The 19,889-nt window shown below is 43.1% G+C and overlaps 1 protein-coding gene across 1 annotated transcript; it reads right to left on the bottom strand.

Annotated features, from left to right (window-relative positions):
- Positions 1-3,141: 3,141 nt before the first annotated feature.
- On the bottom strand, positions 3,142-18,731 carry nicn1 (nicolin 1). Its single transcript, XM_035758949.2, has 8 exons — positions 18,478-18,731; positions 18,257-18,334; positions 12,062-12,207; positions 8,792-8,965; positions 7,893-8,006; positions 7,624-7,692; positions 4,432-4,536; positions 3,142-4,172 (listed from the first exon to the last, which is right to left on the bottom strand). Exons 3-8 carry the CDS (start codon positions 12,191-12,193, stop codon positions 4,131-4,133), a joined length of 636 nt encoding a protein of 211 aa, XP_035614842.2. The 5' UTR covers positions 12,194-12,207; positions 18,257-18,334; positions 18,478-18,731; the 3' UTR covers positions 3,142-4,130.
- Between the last annotated feature and the right edge of the window lie 1,158 nt (positions 18,732-19,889).

Below are 19,889 nucleotides of genomic sequence, written 5' to 3'. Positions count from 1 at the left end.
TGGGACCTTGGTAAAAAAATTACAAAATAAGTGTGCACTATATAGGGCAGTGGTTCTCAATCCTAGTCCTGGGAGTTGTTGACTTGAATCAGGTGTGTAGTGCTAGAACAAAAACTAAAATGGGCACCTCTTTGGGTCCCCAGGACCAGGATTGAGAACCACTGATATAGGCGAATAAGGGTGACATTTGGGGAGAGGTCTTTCCAGGTCTAGTCATCTGAATTAAGGATCGCAGTGCAGATTCATGACCCGGAAATGATCTGTCCATAAATAACTGCTCTCCCTCTCTCTCTCTCTGTCTCTCTCTCACACTCTCGCCCGACACTAATACTCGTGGCTGAATGGAAGCAAGTCCCCGCTGCAATGATCCAACATCTAGTGGAAAGCCTTCCCAGAAGAGTGGAGGGTGTTATAGCAGCAATGTTCCAACATCTAGTGGAAAGCCTTCCCAGAAGAGTGGAGGGTGTTATAGCAGCAATGTTCCAACACCTAGTGGAAAGCCTTCCCAGAAGAGTGGAGGCTGTTGTAGCAGCAATGTTCCAACATCTAGTGGAAAGCCTTCCCAGAAGAGTGGAGGGTGTTATAGCAGCAATGTTCCAACACCTAGTGGAAAGCCTTCCCAGAAGAGTGGAGGCTGTTGTAGCAGCAAAGGATGTACCAACTCCATATTAATGCCCATGATTTTGGAATGAGATGTTCGACGAGCATGTGTCCACATATTTTTGGTAAGGTAGCGTATCTTCGAAAGGAATCTGTACATCCAGGACAGAGAGACTGCAGAACAGGGACCTCCAATATTTTATATCCAGAACAGACAGACTGCAGAACAGAGACCTCCAATATTTTATATCCAGAACAGAGAGACTGCATGTCACGTAGAGTAGAATAATAATAATAATTATTGTATCTCTCAAATATGAACACTGACAAGTGTGAAATGCATGCACCAAGACAGAAGTTAATTTGTGTGTCGACCCACATTGTTAACCTATCCTATAATGGCGCAGGGAGGAGTGATGAATATGTGTGTGCGTTAAAGAACCAAATGCTGCCCGCGGCCAGTGACGGACTTCTACGTCACACTGCAGAACAGAGACCTCCAATATTTTATATCCAGGACAGAGAGACTGCAGAACAGAGACCTCCAATATTTTATATCCAGGACAGAGAGACTGCAGAACAGAGACCTCCAATATTTTATATCCAGGACAGACAGACTGCAGAACAGAGACCTCCAATATTTTATATCCAGAACAGAGAGACTGCAGAACAGAGACCTCCAATATTTTATATCCAGGACAGAGAGACTGCAGAACAGGGACCTCCAATATTTTATATCCAGGACAGAGAGACTGCAGAACAGAGACCTCCAATATTTTATATCCAGGACAGAGAGACTGCAGAACAGAGACCTCCAATATTTTATATCCAGGACAGAGAGACTGCAGAACAGAGACCTCCAATATTTTATATCCAGGACAGACAGACTGCAGAACAGAGACCTCCAATATTTTATATCCAGGACAGAGAGACTGCAGAACAGAGACCTCCAATATTTTATATCCAGGACAGAGAGACTGCAGAACAGAGACCTCCAATATTTTATATCCAGGACAGACAGACTGCAGAACAGAGACCTCCAATATTTTATATCCAGAACAGAGAGACTGCAGAACAGAGACCTCCAATATTTTATATCCAGGACAGAGAGACTGCAGAACAGGGACCTCCAATATTTTATATCCAGGACAGAGAGACTGCAGAACAGGGACCTCCAATATTTTATATCCAGGACAGAGAGACTGCAGAACAGGGACCTCCAATATTTTATATCCAGGACAGAGAGACTGCAGAACAGGGACCTCCAATATTTTATATCCAGGACAGAGAGACTGCAGAACAGGGACCTCCAATATTTTATATCCAGGACAGAGAGACTGCAGAACAGAGACCTCCAATATTTTATATCCAGGACAGAGAGACTGCAGAACAGAGACCTCCAATATTTTATATCCAGGACAGACAGACTGCAGAACAGGGACCTCCAATATTTTATATCCAGGACAGACAGACTGCAGAACAGAGACCTCCAATATTTTATATCCAGGACAGACAGACTGCAGAATAGAGACCTCCAATATTTTATATCCAGGACAGACAGACTGCAGAACAGGGACCTCCAATATTTTATATCCAGAACAGACAGACTGCAGAACAGAGACCTCCAATATTTTATATCCAGGACAGAGAGACTGCAGAACAGGGACCTCCAATATTTTATATCCAGGACAGAGAGACTGCAGAACAGAGACCTCCAATATTTTATATCCAGGACAGAGAGACTGCAGAACAGAGACCTCCAATATTTTATATCCAGGACAGACAGACTGCAGAACAGGGACCTCCAATATTTTATATCCAGGACAGACAGACTGCAGAACAGAGACCTCCAATATTTTATATCCAGGACAGACAGACTGCAGAATAGAGACCTCCAATATTTTATATCCAGGACAGAGAGACTGCAGAACAGAGACCTCCAATATTTTATATCCAGGACAGAGAGACTGCAGAACAGAGACCTCCAATATTTTATATCCAGGACAGACAGACTGCAGAACAGAGACCTCCAATATTTTATATCCAGGACAGAGAGACTGCAGAACACAGACCTCCAATATTTTACATCCAGAACAGAGAGACTGCAGAACAGAGACCTCCAAAATGTCATAGATACTGCCACTGAAATACCCTGGATAGATAAAGGCCCTGGTTGAAAGAGGTGCACTGTATGGGGTGTCTTCAAGAGATTTCTACTTTCTCTAAAGGTCATCAGTCGAAAAAACACAAAAACAGAGGGGAGGAGAGAGCTTTCTACTTGATATATTACCAGCAGTTGGGAGAGAGATTCGTAATGCAGTCTATTAGAGAGAAAAGTCAAGCCCTACATCAGTCTACGCATGTGTCCCAAATGGCACTATATTTCCCTACATAGTGCACTTCTTTGGACCAGAACCCATAAGGCTCTGGTCAAAAGTAGTGTACTATGTCGAGGATAGGTGGCCATTTCTGGTGTAAATCCCCTCTGAGTCAATCTCTCTCTCTTACCCCCTGGGGGGCGATTCCGATTGGAGCAAAACAAGAGAATCTTTTGAACTTTGCTTTTTGGAATTGACATTTATTTAATTAATAATATTAATATTTTATTTCCGTCAAAGAGCGCCCTAACGCTCTAACAGTTGGTTGCTTGCAGGATACAGGAATATCATTGGGATATAATAACAGAGCCTATGTGTTGAATGAACGACTTGCTATATGAGCATGTATGATGTCATCTCATAAAGCCACTAATACATAGCATAACGATTCCTTCACTTCTTTCATCCGAAACAACGTTGATGTAAATTGTTTTCGTTGAAGGGAAATTAGACATGCATAATTATTCATGAATAACTTAACTTAAGAGAATTGTAGACAGAACCCCAGCCAGCATGCTATATCCTATCCTCCAGAGTGGCGTAGCGGTCTAAGGGACTGTATCTCAGTGCTAGAGGCGTCACTACAGACCCTGGTTAGATTCCTGGCTGTATCACAACCGGCCGTGATCGGGAGTCCCAGTGTCATCCCGGTTTGGGTTTGGCCGGGGTTGGCCGTCATTGTAAATAAGAATAACTGACTTGCCGAGTTAAATAAAAAGGTCACTTTTTAAATTTAATTTTTTTATCGAAAAAAAGAGAATTGGAGGCTGCAAACCACCTAGAACCCCAGCCAGTATGATACATCCACATCTCAGATAGTTAGTTAACAGTGGCTCCTTGGTCTCATTCAAGAAGCACTACTGTCCTCATCTGGCTGAAGGCCACCATGCATCTCACTTCTATTGGACTTGTATAATAAACAAAGTTACAATCATGAGTGGCAAAGGTGGCCTTAGGTGTTAAAAAAAACCACACACAAATAAAAAAAAATAAAAAAATGTACAGTGTTTCCCAAATAAATATACCTACCTTTCAGAAAACTTAAATATAACATCGTCAGGCAATTAATCAAATACACTTTGGGAGAGATAACAATGGTGATCTTCACATTTTACCAACACCATGTAAAAGTAACCTCCAGTCAATTCCTTGTTAAGTGAAGGACAACAAGTTGATATCGTAGCAGCCATCAACCTGCCCAGAAACACAGAAGAAGAATGAAAATTAAACGAGTCGACCGTAAACAAGCTGAAAACAAAATGGAATCGATACCAACTGACAAAGACTTGGGTCCAGGATACTAACGCAGAGATGTTTGGATTGAAACATTGTTTAACCAATACAAACAAAGTGGTGAAGCATTACAGGTCCTTCATTACTTTCTAGATCTTTCTCTCCCACAACCTCAGGAAAAGTGATGTGTACGTTTGACTCCAATACGAACACGTCTTACATCGAAGCGGCCTATGGAAGCAGTGGTCTGATTGGACTGCATGACCTCTGTTAACGCCCACATCTGCTGAATACTGCAAGATACCGTCTGAGGATCTGGAAGACCCTAGAGACACAACAAAACAAAAATATTGTAACTTTTATGTAGCCATGTTGTATAAAGCGGTTAGTGTTTTTCTAAAGGTAATTGACCAGGAAGATGGCTATCCGTGTTCGTCTGAGGATCTGGATGACCCTAGAGACACAACAAAAGAAAAATATTATAACGGATATTATTTTCTCTTTTATGTAGCCATGTTGTATAAAGGGGTTAGTGTTTTTCTAAAGGTAATTGACCAGGGAGATGGCTATCTGTGTTCGTCTGAGGATCTGGATGACCCTAGAAACACAACAACATAATAAATACTGTGTTTCCATATTCTCTTTTATGATGTGTTTTATAAAAGGTCTTTGACCAGTAAGACAGAGAACTTCTCCCAGAAGAAGACAGTTTTTGTGTGTGGAGGACAATGCCTAATAGAGCGCCTGCACTCCCTTATGGTCAGGATTTGGACTGATGAAGTCATGAAGATCTTCCCAGTGAACTGAAAGATGCCATCATCGTCACCATCTTCAAGAAAGGGGACAAGTTGGACTGTGGTAAATACAGCGCGTTCCCCTTGTTGCCACCGCAGGTTAAACAGACTCCTATCCCAAAGAACAGTGGATTTCAACCCGGCAGACGAACTTCAGACTTGATATTCTCAGCCCGTATGGCAATCACTAACTCAGAGACTATGTCAATCACTAACTCAGAGACTATGTCAATCACTAACTCAGAGACTATGGCAATCACTAACTCAGAGACTATGGCAATCACTAACTCAGAGACTATGGCAATCACTAACTCAGAGACTATGGCAATCACTAACTCAGAGACTGTGGCAATCACTAACTCAGAGACTATGGCAATCACTAACTCAGAGACTATGGCAATCACTAACTCAGAGACTATGGCAATCACTAACTCAGAGACTATGGCAATCACTAACTCAGAGACTATGGCAATCACTAACTCAGAGACTATGGCAATCACTAACTCAGAGACTATGGCAATCACTAACTCAGAGACTATGGCAATCACTAACTCAGAGACTATGGCAATCACTAACTCAGAGACTATGGCAATCACTAACTCAGAGACTGTGGCAATCACTAACTCAGAGACTGTGGCAATCACTAACTCAGAGACTATGGCAATCACTAACTCAGAGACTATGGCAATCACTAACTCAGAGACTATGGCAATCACTAACTCAGAGACTATGTCAATCACTAACTCATTGACTGTGGCAATCACTAACTCAGAGACTATGGCAATCACTAACTCATTGACTGTGGCAATCACTAACTCAGAGACTATGGCAATCACTAACTCAGAGACTATGGCAATCACTAAATCAGAGACTATGGCAATCACTAACTCAGAGACTTTGGCAATCACTAACTCAGAGACTATGGCAATCACTAACTCAGAGACTATGGCAATCACTAACTCAGAGACTATGGCAATCACTAACTCAGAGACTATGGCAATCACTAACTCAGAGACTATGGCAATCACTAACTCAGAGACTATGGCAATCACTAACTCAGAGACTATGGCAATCACTAACTCAGAGACTATGGCAATCACTAACTCAGAGACTATGGCAATCACTAACTCAGAGACTATGGCAATCACTAACTCAGAGACTATGGCAATCACTAACTCAGAGACTATGGCAATCACTAACTCAGAGACTGTGGCAATCACTAACTCAGAGACTATGGCAATCACTAACTCAGAGACTATGGCAATCACTAACTCAGAGACTATGGCAATCACTAACTCAGAGACTATGTCAATCACTAACTCAGAGACTATGTCAATCACTAACTCAGAGACTATGTCAATCACTAACTCAGAGACTATGTCAATCACTAACTCAGAGACTATGTCAATCACTAACTCAGAGACTATGGCAATCACTAACTCAGAGACTATGGCAATCACTAACTCAGAGACTATGGCAATCACTAACTCAGAGACTGTGGCAATCACTAACTCAGAGACTGTGGCAATCACTAACTCAGAGACTATGGCAATCACTAACTCAGAGACTATGGCAATCACTAACTCAGAGACTATGGCAATCACTAACTCAGAGACTATGGCAATCACTAACTCAGAGACTGTGGCAATCACTAACTCAGAGACTATGGCAATCACTAACTCAAATAACAGTATGGGGATGAGGTAGTTGTATGGGCTATTTACAGATGGGCTATGTACAGGTGCAGTGATCTATGCGATGCTCTGAAAGCTAATGCTTAAAGTATACGTCTCCGGCTTCAGTGATTTTTGCAATTCACTGCAGTCATTGGCAGCAGAGAACTGGAAGGAAAGGTGGCCAAAGTAGGAATTGACTTTGGGGGTGACCAGTGAAATATACCTGCTGGAGCGCGTGCTACAGGTGGGTGCTGCAATGGTGATCAGTGAGCTGAGATAAGGCAGGGCTTTACCTAGCAAAGACTTATAGATGACCTGGAGGGATCCCTAAGAGAGAAATGATACTGGACTACGAGGGATCCCTAAGGGGGAAATGATACTGGACTACGAGGGATCCCTAAGAGAGAAATGATACTGGACTACGAGGGATCCCTAAGAGAGAAATGATACTGGACTACGAGGGATCCCTAAGGGGGAAATGACACTGGACTACGAGGGATCCCTAAGAGAGAAATGATACTGGACTACGAGGGATCCCTAAGAGAGAAATGATACTGGACTACGAGGGATCCCTAAGAGAGAAATGATACTGGACTACGAGGGATCCCTAAGGGGAAATGATACTGGACTACGAGGGATCCCTAAGAGAGAAATGATACTGGACTACGAGGGATCCCTAAGAGAGAAATGACACTGGACTACGAGGGATCCCTAAGAGAGAAATGATACTGGACTACGAGGGATCCCTAAGAGAGAAATGATACTGGACTACGAGGGATCCCTAAGAGAGAAATGATACTGGACTACGAGGGATCCCTAAGAGAGAAATGATACTGGACTACGAGGGATCCCTAAGAGAGAAATGATACTGGACACTGGAATACAGTCTATAAGGGCTGATAGTTCTACTGAAGAGAACCAACTGGCTGATAAGAGCCTTACCTGTAAATCACACAGTTGGTCCACCTGTGTGAGGTCTGACAACCAATCAGGAATGTCCCACTCTGAATCCTGGAAGAAGAGTGAATGAATGCACTTTAAAATCGTGGAAATATCTTAATTGGCAGTGTTTCTCAACTCCACTACTCAGGTAAACACCCCCAACCTTACCCAGTTATGCTGCAGGCCTGGTGATCAGAGGCACACTGATTGTGGTTTCTTTCTATTTGATCATACAGTACAACCCCTCTATACATTTTTAAGTGGCTTACCTCGTTTAAACAGGGGTGTATTTTGATGTCCTCCACGCTGAAATTCAGCCAGGCTGATGACGGCTGTCGTAAGATCAGTCTCACTGAAGTCACATTGTCTGGTTCAATCAGCATCTAACAACCATAACACACATACTGAACCAATCAGGAAATACGACTTCCACAAATTATGTAAATTAGCTTCATTGCTACTTGAATTAAGCCAAACTATAAATTTGGTTTACCTCCAAGATCAGCTTACCAAAAACTAAGCAAACTTGAGCTGTGATGCTTAAAAAAAAAAAAAAGCAAGATACATTTACAGAATGTGAATGCATTGGCTTTGTGTTACTCACATCACAGCAAGGTTTCTTAAGATTCCATATGAAATGGCTCAGGAGCATTTGGTGATGAATATTTTAGCCTGATGTACAGTACAAGTAAAGCCTTCATCAGAATCAGAACCTCCTAATGTCTTGACCTGTTCTTGACCTGCTATAGTTCTTCACCCTTCCTCTTTCGATACTATATGACCTTTAACACCTTTTATAATTAAACTACCCCCCCACACCCTATCACCCTCTCTCACCCTCCCTCACCCCCTCTCTCTCTCTCCCTCACCCTCTCTCTCTCTCCCTCTCTCTCTCCCTCAACCTCCCTCTCTCCCTCACCCTCTCTCTCTCTCTCTCCCTCACCCTCTCTCCCTCACCCCCTCTCTCTCCCTCACCCTCTCTCTCTCCCTCACCCTCTCTCCCTTACCCTCTCTCTCTCTCCCTCTCTCTCTCCCTCACCCCCTCTCTCTCTCCCTCACCCCCCTCTCTCTCTCCCTCTCTCTCTCCCTCACCCTCTCTCCCTCACCCTCTCTCTCCCTCATCCCCTCTCTCTCTCTCTCCCTCACCCCCCCCTCTCTCTCTCCTAACCTGTTGCCGGTAGACAGAGCAGTAGTCTTGTGAACCCTCTTCAGTATGTGGGCTGGACATCAGACAGTGGTTCCTCAGACATGTGGCCCATTTAGCAGCCCCCTCCCCATCTCTCCTCAGTAGACGCACAGACACGTATGCTGTGTAGTAGTTCTTAAAGGAGATCTCCTGGATCTAGAAGTGAATAAGACACAGTTTATATATACAGTACCAGAAAAAAAAAACATTTTTGACACACCTACTCATTCCAAGGTTTTTCTGAATGTTGTACTATTTTCTACATTGTAGAATAATATTGAAGACATCACAACTATGAAATAACACATAGGGAATCAGTCACCCTTTGCCTTGATGACAGCGTTGCACACTCTTGGTATTCTCTCAACCAGGTTCACCTGGAATGCTTTTCCAAATCAAATAACATTTTATTTGTCACATACACATGGTTAGCAGATGTTAATGCGAGTGTAGCGAAATGCTCGTGCTTCTAGTTCCGACAATGCAGTAATAACCAACAAGTAATCTAACTAACAATTCCTAAACTACTGTCTTATACACAGTGTAAGGGGATAAAGAATATGTACATAAGGATATATGAATGAGTGATGGTACAGAGCAGCATAGGCAAGATACAGTAGATGGTATCGAGTACAGTATATACATATGAGATGAGTATGTAAACAAAGTGGCATAGTTAAAGTGGCTAGTGATACATGTATTACATAAGGATGCAGTCGATGATATAGAGTACAGTATATACGTATGCATATGAGATGAATAATGTAGGGTATGTAACATTATATTAGGTAGCATTGTTTAAAGTGGCTAGTGATATATTTACATAATTTCCCATCAATTCCCATTATTAAAGTGGCTGGAGTTGAGTCAGTGTCAGTGTCAGTGTCAGTGTGTTGGCAGCAGTCTTGGAGGAGTTCCCACATATGCGGAGCACTTGTTGGCTGCTTTTCCTTCACTCTGCGGTCATACTTATCCCAAAACATCTCAATTGGGTTGAGGTCGGGTGATTGTGGAGGCCAGGTCATCTGATGCAGCACTCCATCACTCTCCTTCTTGGTCAATTAGCCCTTACACAGCCTAGAGGTGTGTTGGGTCATTGTCCTATTGAAAAACAAATGATAGACCCACTAAGCGCAAACCAGATGGGATGGCGTATCGCTGCAGAATACTGTGGTAGCCATGCTGGTAGCCATGCTGGTAGCCATGCTGGTAGCCATGCTGGTGGCCATGCTGGTAGCCATGCTGGTAGCCATGCTGGTGGCCATGCTGGTGGCCATGCTGGTAGCCATGCTGGTAGCCATGCTGGTGGCCATGCTGGTGGCCATGCTGGTGGCCATGCTGGTAGCCATGCTGGTAGCCATGCTGGTGGCCATGCTGGTGGCCATGCTGGTGGCCATGCTGGTAGCCATGCTGGTGGCCATGCTGGTGGCCATGCTGGTGGCCATGCTGGTAGCCATGCTGGTAGCCATGCTGGTGGCCATGCTGGTAGCCATGCTGGTAGCCATGCTGGTAGCCATGCTGGTGGCCATGCTGGTAGCCATGCTGGTGGCCATGCTGGTGGCCATGCTGGTAGCCATGCTGGTAGCCATGCTGGTGGCCATGCTGGTAGCCATGCTGGTGGCCATGCTGGTGGCCATGCTGGTGGCCATGCTGGTAGCCATGCTGGTGGCCATGCTGGTGGCCATGCTGGTAGCCATGCTGGTGGCCATGCTGGTGGCCATGCTGGTAGCCATGCTGGTAGCCATGCTGGTGGCCATGCTGGTGGCCATGCTGGTAGCCATGCTGGTGGCCATGCTGGTGGCCATGCTGGTGGCCATGCTGGTAGCCATGCTGGTAGCCATGCTGGTGGCCATGCTGGTGGCCATGCTGGTAGCCATGCTGGTGGCCATGCTGGTGGCCATGCTGGTGGCCATGCTGGTAGCCATGCTGGTAGCCATGCTGGTGGCCATGCTGGTAGCCATGCTGGTAGCCATGCTGGTGGCCATGCTGGTGGCCATGCTGGTGGCCATGCTGGTAGCCATGCTGGTAGCCATGCTGGTGGCCATGCTGGTAGCCATGCTGGTGGCCATGCTGGTAGCCATGCTGGTAGCCATGCTGGTAGCCATGCTGGTTAAGTGTGCCCTGAATTTTCAATACATGTCAAATTTGGACTCATCAGACCAAACAGCAGATTTCCACTGGTCTAATGTCCATGGCTCGTGTTTCTTGGCCCAAGCAAGTCTCTTCTTCTTATTGGTGTCCTTTAGTAGTGGTTTCTTTGCAGCAATTCGACCATGAAGGCCTGATTCACACGGTCTCCTCTGATCAGTTGATGTTGAGATGTGTCTGTTACCCAAACTCTGTGAAGAAGCATTTATTTGGGCTAATTTTTCTGAGGCTGGTAACTCTAATGAACTTATCCTCTGCAGTAGAGGTAAATCTGGATCTTCCTTTCCTGTGGCGGTCCTCATGAGAGCCAGTTTCATCATAGCGCTTGATGGTTTTTGCGACTGCACTTGAAGAAACTTTCAAAGTTCTTGAAATTCTCTAGATTGACTGACCTTCATGTCTTAAAGTAATGATGGATTGTTGTTTCTCTTTGCTTATTTGGAGCTGTTCTTGCCATGATACGGACTTTGTATTTTACCAAATAGGGCCGTCGTCTGTTTATCACCCCTACCTTGTCACAACACAACTGACTGGCTCAAACATTTTAAGGAAATAAATTCCACAAATGTACTTTTGACAAGGCACTCCTGTTAATTGAAATGCATTCCAGGTGACTACCTCATAAAGCTGGTTGAGAGAATACAAAGAGTGTGCAAAGTTGTAATCAAGGCAAAGGGTGGCTACTTTGAAGAATCTCAGATACAAAATATATTTTAATTTGTTTAACACTTTTTTTGGCTACTACATGATTCCCTATGTGTTATTTCATAGTTTTCATGTCGTAGTTTTATGTAGAAAAAAGTTAAAATATGGAAAAACCCTGGAATGAGTGTGTGTCCAAACTCTTTACTGGTGCTGTATGTTACAGCATGTGGACAATGGTTGAGTTGCAATGATGTCTAGCTTGAAAGTTGTAGAAAAGCCCGGCCTCGAAGGAAGCCACTTTGAGCTTCAGAGAAGATTTGGAAGTGACTCAGTTTGAAAGGAAAATAGCCTACTTCACATAGCCTACCTGTCATTTGACCAAGTGTGTGGAGGAAAACACAGTGTATACATTTTTTTTTTTTTAAATAGTCAAATGACCGTCAGGTTTTATTGACTCACGTTGACAGTCTGTCCTATAGGAAGTGTGACGTCTATGACATAGACACCGGGACGAGATGAATCAGTCTCAGCATCTCCAATCTGCAAGGTGACAGTAGGCTTCACAGTACAAGGGACGGTGTTTACGCTCATATTATTAGCTACTCCTGTTGAAAGATTAGGGATGTGATCAGTACAGAGAACAGTGTTGACACTCATCTTAATACTCCTGTTGAAAGATTAGGGATGTGATCAGTACAGGGAACAGTGTTGACACTCATCTTAATACTCCTGTTGAAAGATTAGGGATGTGATCAGTACAGGGAACAGTGTTGACACTCATCTTAATACTCCTGTTGAAAGATTAGGGATGTGATCAGTACAGGGAACAGTGTTGACACTCATCTTAATACTCCTGTTGAAAGATTAGGGATGTGATCAGTACAGGGAACAGTGTTGACACTCATCTTAATACTCCTGTTGAAAGATTAGGGATGTGATCAGTACAGGGAACAGTGTTGACACTCATCTTAATACTCCTGTTGAAAGATTAGGGATGTGATCAGTACAGGGAACAGCGCTGACACTCATCTTAATACTCCTGTTGAAAGATTAGGGATGTGATCAGTACAGGGAACAGTGTTGACACTCATCTTAATACTCCTGTTGAAAGATTAGGGATGTGATCAGTACAGGGAACAGTGTTGACACTCATCTTAATACTCCTGTTGAAATATTAGGGATGTGATCAGTACAGGGAACAGTGTTGACACCCATCTTAATACTCCTGTTGAAAGATTAGGGATGTGATCAGTACAGGGAACAGTGTTGACACTCATCTTAATACTCCTGTTGAAAGATTAGGGATGTGATCAGTACAGGGAACAGTGTTGACACTCATCTTAATACTCCTGTTGAAAGATTAGGGATGTGATCAGTACAGGGAACAGTGTTGACACTCATCTTAATACTCCTGTTGAAAGATTAGGGATGTGATCAGTACAGGGAACAGTGTTGACACTCATCTTAATACTCCTGTTGAAAGATTAGGGATGTGATCAGTACAGGGAACAGTGTTGACACTCATCTTAATACTCCTGTTGAAAGATTAGGGATGTGATCAGTACAGGAAACAGTGTTGACACTCATCTTAATAATCCTGTTGAAAGATTAGGGATGTGATCAGTACAGGGAACAGTGTTGACACTCATCTTAATACTCCTGTTGAAAGATTAGGGATGTGATCAGTACAGAGAACAGTGTTGACACTCATCTTAATACTCCTGTTGAAAGATTAGGGATGTGATCAGTACAGGGAACAGTGTTGACACTCATCTTAATACTCCTGATGAAAGATTAGGGATGTGATCAGTACAGGGAACAGCGCTGACACTCATCTTAATACTCCTGTTGAAAGATTAGGGATGTGATCAGTACAGGGAACAGTGTTGACACCCATCTTAATACTCAGCAGCAGATTCAAGCAACATTCTGCAGAGACCTTTATCCAACACCTAGCGACCTCATCAAGAGGTGTGGATCTCTTGGCATAACGGCTAAGGTGGTCGACTGTCACTGGACCTGGCCTCCCTGAATTCGCCACAATATAAATCTGGGATGTGATGAGGAGGACAAGCTATAAAAACAGGGAAATCATGGGTGTATTCATTAGTCGAACACTGTAATGAAAACCTTTTGCAACGAAAGTGAGAGTTTCTATTGGATAAATTCAAGGTACGTAGGTCCCTCCAAGTTTGGCTCCGTTTGGTTCCTAGTGGTTCCTACACCCCAGGATGTTGTGTTTGGGACAGGGGAGGTTAGCATTTTTGTGGGGTATGATATTTGTGTGTCTGTAACTTTCTCACTCGTCATCGTTCACAATGTTTAGGGATGATCTGTAATCATGGTAGCATCCACATTAATGTAGAAGTTTTTAGAAACATATTATATTCTTATTTACAGTAACAGTGACTCCAAAACGATACAATAAATAATTCACCATTCATTACTATTGTGAACAAAATAATCTGAAACAGAACCACAACAAACAGCAAATGTCCCAATACTGTTGTTGCCCTGTCCCAATACTGTTGTGTGCCTGTCCCAATACTGTTGTGTCACTGTCCCAATATTGTTGTGTCCCTGTCCCAATACTGTTGTGTCACTGTCCCAATACTGTTGTGTCCCTGTCCCAATTCTGTTGTTCCCCTGTCCCAATACTTTTCTGTCCCTGTCCCAATACTGTTGTGTCCCTGTCCCAATACTGTTGTGACCCTGTCCCAATACTGTTGTGTCACTGTCCCAATACTGTTGTGTCACTGTCCCAATACTGTTGTGTCCCTGTCCCAATACTGTTGTTGCCCTGTCCCAATACTTTTGTGTCACTGTCCCAATACTGTTGAGTCCCTGTCCCAATACTGTTGTGTTACTGTCTCAATACTGTTGTGTCCCTGTCCCAATACTGTTGTGTCACTGTCCCAATACTGTTGTGTCACTGTCCCAATACTGTTGTGTCCCTGTCCCAATACTGTTTTTGCCCTGTCCCAATACTGTTGTTCCCCTGTCCCAATACTGTTCTGTCCCTGTCCCAATACTGTTGTTGCCCTGGGGTGGTCTGAGGGTGGCGCTAGATTACCACCCCTGTCAAGTTAACTGTTCTGGAGGTGGTCTGAGGGTGGCGCTAGATTACCACCGTTGTCAAGTGCAACGTTAATAATGATGGATTTGGGAAACAACTTATGAGATTTAACGATGCTCCTACGAAAGTTCTAAGGATGAACTTAGCCCTAAGATGATTTTTGGGAAACCAGATCTGTTTCTATTTGGATAAATGTAATTTAAAAAATATATAATAATAATTGAATTCCGGATAAATCAGGACATATCATGTGATGATTGAGCAGGAGAATCATGCTTACATCTGCTATGACAGGCTCATTGCCCACCCTCCCAAAAGCCTTGCGGGGATGAGAGGGCATAGCCTATGGGTTCGTAGCTTCAACCCCGCAGCGCGCGCACACACACACACACACACACACACACACACACACACACACACACACACACACACACACACACACACACACACACACACACACACACACACACACACACACACACACATTTCTTTGTTTGTACTTTTCCATATTATGTCTAACTTTGATATACTACCCAGGAAAGGGTTAAATAATGATAATATGTTTATAAAACACTAATAACACATTCCTAATATTGAGTTAAATATCCTTCTTTAACCTGTCCCCTCCCCTTCGTCTACACTGATTTAAGTGGATTTGACAAGTGACATCAATAAGGAATCTTTCACCTGGATTCACCTGGTCAGTCTGCGTCATGGAAAGAGCAGGTGTTCCTATTTTTTTGTCCACTCTGTGTATGTCGCTTTTGAAAAAGGCTTCATGAAATCTCAGATAATATATGAACCATTTCTGAGACTCACTTAGCAGTAGCAATAGAAGGATATAACTACAATAGAAGAGACAGACATGGGGGAGGTGTTGCTGTATATATATATATATTCAGAGCCATTTCTCTGTTATTTTTTTTTGTTTGTTTGTTTTTTTAACCTTTAACCAGGCAAGTCAGTTAAGAACAACTTCTTATTTTCAATGACGGCCTAGGAACAGTGGGTTAACTGCCTGTTCAGGGGCAGAACGACAGATTTGTACCTTGTCAGCTCGGGGGTTTGAACATGCAACCTTCTGGTTACTAGTCCAACGCTCTAACCACTAGGCTACCCTGCCTAGGCTAACCTGCAGCCCCAGAGAAGCTCTTATGTCGAGTGTTATTGAAGTGTTGTGGTTGCAGGTTCACAGGCCTCATCTAAAGCCTATTATTTGGGGGTGTTAACAGACAGTATCTAAATAATATGAGTGAAGTGCATGTGATGTATGTGATGTAAACAGAGAGGTCTACTTTCTTGGGGGACCTGAATATTGACTGGTTTTCATCAAGCTGTCTGCTCAAGAGGAAGCTTCTCACTGTAACCAGTGCCTGTAATCTGGTTTAGGTTATTAATCAACCTACCAGGGTGTTTACAAACACTACAGGAACAAGATCATCTACATGTATTGATCACATTTTTACAGCCTTGTTCTTAAGCTGAACCCATTGGATGCAGTGATCACAATATAGTGGCTATATCCAGGAAAGCCAAAGTTTTCCGAAGCTGGGCCTAAAATAGAGTATAAGAGATCTTGAAGTGACTCTTATAAGGATGATGTTAAAAATGATTGTTGATCTGATGTGATCAATGAGGAGCATCCAGACGCTGCACATTATTCATTTATTGAAGTGCTACTTCCAATTATTGACAAAGATGTACCTGTTAAGAAACTGACTGTTAGAACTGTTAAGGCTCCGTGGATTGATGAGGAACTGAAAAACGGTATGGTTGAAAGAGGTGGGGGCAACAGAAAGTGGCTAATAAGTCTGTCTGCACATCTGACTGGCTGACTTACTGCAAATTGAGAAATTATGAGACTAAACTGAACAAAAAGAACAAACAAACATGTATTAAGAAGCCAAGATCAATGATATAAAGAATGATGGGAAGAAAACACTTGAGTACTTTGACTGAAATTATTGGGCAGAAAGACAAATTCAACTCCATTTCCATCTTTCATCAAATCAGTTGGCTTATTCAACACAAAACCAGTTGATGTTGCCAATTATTTGAATGATTACTTCACTGGCAAAGTGGGCAAACTTAGTAGGCAGGAAATGCCAACAACGAACAGTGAGCCGTCATATTCATGCATAGCAAAATAATCATTCAAATGATATGTTTGAATTTTGTAAAGTTAGTGTGGGAGAGGTGAAAAAAATGGTTGTTATTGATCAATAAAGACAAACCTCCTGGCATTGACAATGTAGATGGAAAGCTACTGAGAAGGGTAGCTGACTCTATAGCCACTCCTATCTGTCATATTTTTAATCTGAGCCTAGAGGAAAATCTTTGTCCTCAGGCCTGGAGGGAAGCCAAAGTCATTCCACTAAAAAGGAGTGGTAAAGTGGCCTTTACTGGTTCTAACGGCCGACCTATCAGCTTGCTGCCAGCTCCAGGCAAACTGTTGGGGGGAAAAAATGGTGTTTGACCAAATACAATGCTATTTCTCTGTAAACAAATTAACAACACACTTTCAGCACAATTATAGAGAAGGGCACTCAACATGTACTGCACTGACACAAATGACTGATGATTGGTTGAAAGAAATAGATAATAAGAAGATTGTTTGGGCTATAGAGTTTTCAGTGCAGCCTTTGATATTATTGACCATAAAATGTTATTGAGAAAACTCATGTGTTATGGCTTTTCAACCTCTGCCATATCATGGATTCAGAGCTACAGTATCTATCTAATAGAACTGAGAGAGGGTTTTCTTTAATGGAAGCTTCTCTAATGTTAAACATGTAGAGTGGGGTGTATCGTAGCTCTCTAGGCCCTCTACTCCTTTCTATTTTTACCAATGACCTGCCACTGGCATTAAAATAAAGCAAGCCTATCTATTTATGTTAATGATTCAACCCTATCACAGCTAGTGAAGTCACTGAAACCCTAAATAAAGAGTTGCAATCAGTTTTTAGAATGGATGGCCAGTAATAAACTGGTCCTGAACATCTCTAAAACTAAGAGCATTGTTTCTGGTACAAATAGTTGCCTAATATCTAGACCTCAGCTGAATCTGGCAATGAATGATGTGGCTGTTGAACAATTTGAGGAGACTAAATTACTTGGTGATACCTAAGATTGTAAACTGTCATGGTCAAAACGTATAGATTCAATGGTTGTAAAGATGGGGACAGATATGCCACCAGGGGTCTTTTCACAGTCCCCGGGACCAGAACATTATCTAGTTCATGGACATGATTGCATGAAACTCCATTCTCATGTAGTCAAAGTGAACAGCAAACCCGGTTTCAAATACAACATAACATATCACGGCATAACGCCCCCCCCATGTGACCTACTTGTTATGTGTATGTACTGTCATGTACGTGTAACTTAGTCTTCTAAATATATGTCAATTGTACAGTCTTAGTGTATTTTGTGCTGTGTCAGACCCTAGTAAGGCTAGCTGTGCCATTGGCGTCGGCTAATGTGGATCCTAATCAAATCTAACACCATTTTTTCAAACATCACCAAACTCAACAGATATTTACATTTTGATGGTTTTATGAAAATCATACAACACTAACCTTGGTTTATGGCTGCAACGCAAATATGATCAACTTCAGCACCTTGGACAGCGAACTATCCCCGTCTGTGCAGCAAAGCTAAAAGACAGTTATATAACACTCAGATTGCAATGATCACTGAATTGAGCTCAATCAAATAAATCATTATTGGGTGGGACAGGTTGGGAGGAAAAAGGCGACTGTAAAGAAAGCTGACAAGCCAGCTAACGTTAGCTACTCACCGCTGATTGTAGAGTTAGCGGTAGCTAGCTAACCACCAAGCTAGCAACCAGTGGACCGTTTTCCTTCCCCTCGGATGTCAATATAGAACAGCAAAGGTTGCTAGATATCGATGTCCTAGTTTACAGTGTTGTGTGTGCACTGTTTTCCCCTCGGATACAGACGGCGAAATTACTGTAAAAACAGTTCTAGACGTCACCGTAGGCCTAGCAGTGGGCATGCTGCCAATGAATTTACCATTTCCTGAATGTGTAACTATGGCGACACCAGATATTTAAAGGAACAGCGTCACAGCAACAAAAAAACAGAGATTATGGGATGACGTCACCACAATTGGCTAAATCAATCGCAAAGTTGAGACTGCAAAATGTATCCATGACGTGCCAATGGTATCTGATCACCCATGGTTTCAATACAAATACAGATAAATGGCCCTGCAGAGCTCCATCTTGGGTTGGTAATAACTAGAGACTAGATGTAGGTGTAACAGGTGTGAAACTGAAGTAATCAGCAGTGGGCTTTCATCTTCCCTAGCATTTATCTATAGCACTTGCTTAGAAATTAGAGCCAGTTTAGGGGTTGATTAGGCTATACTGTGAGTGAAGGAAATATGAAATTGATGCACTGTGTATTTAGAAGAGCGCCCAGATAGCACAGGTAGGGGGCAGCATTGCTCCATGGTTTGAATTCAGTTTGTTTCGATGTGGTTCTTTCTCTTGCTTCTTCCCCTCTCTCTCTCTCTCTCTCTCTCTCTCTCTCTCTCTCTCTCTCTCTCTCTCTCTCTCTCTCTAACTCTCTCTATTTCATCCCCTCTCTCTGATGGTACACTATCATACATTCTGGTCATGCATGTCGTTTATTGTTCAGAGGGGAGCATTTCAAAAGCAGGTCTTTCTTTAATACCTTGGAACCTTGGAACCTTGGAACCTTAACTACAGTAAAACAACAATACTTCCCAGATGGTGAAGGCTGAGGGATGTCTTCTGGGCCTAGCTACCCGTTTTATCTTAGAGCCACACATTTATGCCTCAGCAGCATGGACAGGACAACCTCTCCTCATTCCCCTCTCTCTCTCTCCCTTCTCTTTCTTCTCTCAGTCTCTCCTCTCGTTCTCCTCTCCTCTTTCTCTGTCATCAAAGTAGGCAGCAGATCACAGTGTGTTTTACAACAGGCAGAACAAAGCCAAGCAGAGCAGGGGATGTATGATAGCAGAGCACCCCTAGAGAGAGAGAGAGAGAGAGACAGAGAGAGGGAGAGAGAGGGAGAAAGAGAGGGGAAGGGAGGGAGAAAGAGAGAGGAAGGGAGGGAGAGAGAGACACTTCACTGTGATGCTGAACACAGCCCTGCTAGGAACACCCGCTGAGAGGGACACCTCAGAGGAATGACCAAACTGTGTGTTTGTTTGTCAAATCAA

The sequence above is a fragment of the Oncorhynchus keta genome, chromosome 21 (assembly GCF_023373465.1).
Source record: "Oncorhynchus keta strain PuntledgeMale-10-30-2019 chromosome 21, Oket_V2, whole genome shotgun sequence".
NCBI classification, from domain to species: Eukaryota; Metazoa; Chordata; class Actinopteri; order Salmoniformes; family Salmonidae; genus Oncorhynchus; species Oncorhynchus keta.
This window is presented reverse-complemented; position numbering and strand designations above follow the sequence as displayed.

Coding starts and splice junctions, on each gene's coding strand:
- nicn1 (XM_035758949.2), bottom strand. CDS start 12,193: ATGAGCGTAAACACCGTCCCTTGTACTGTGAAGCCTACTGTCACCTTG. Junction 4,537..7,623: donor ACCAACTGTGTGATTTACAG/GTAAGGCTCTTA, acceptor TTGTGTCTCTAG/GGTCTTCCAGATCCTCAGAC. Junction 4,173..4,431: donor CTTCCATAGGCCGCTTCGAT/GTAAGACGTGTT, acceptor GTTTCTGGGCAG/GTTGATGGCTGCTACGATAT.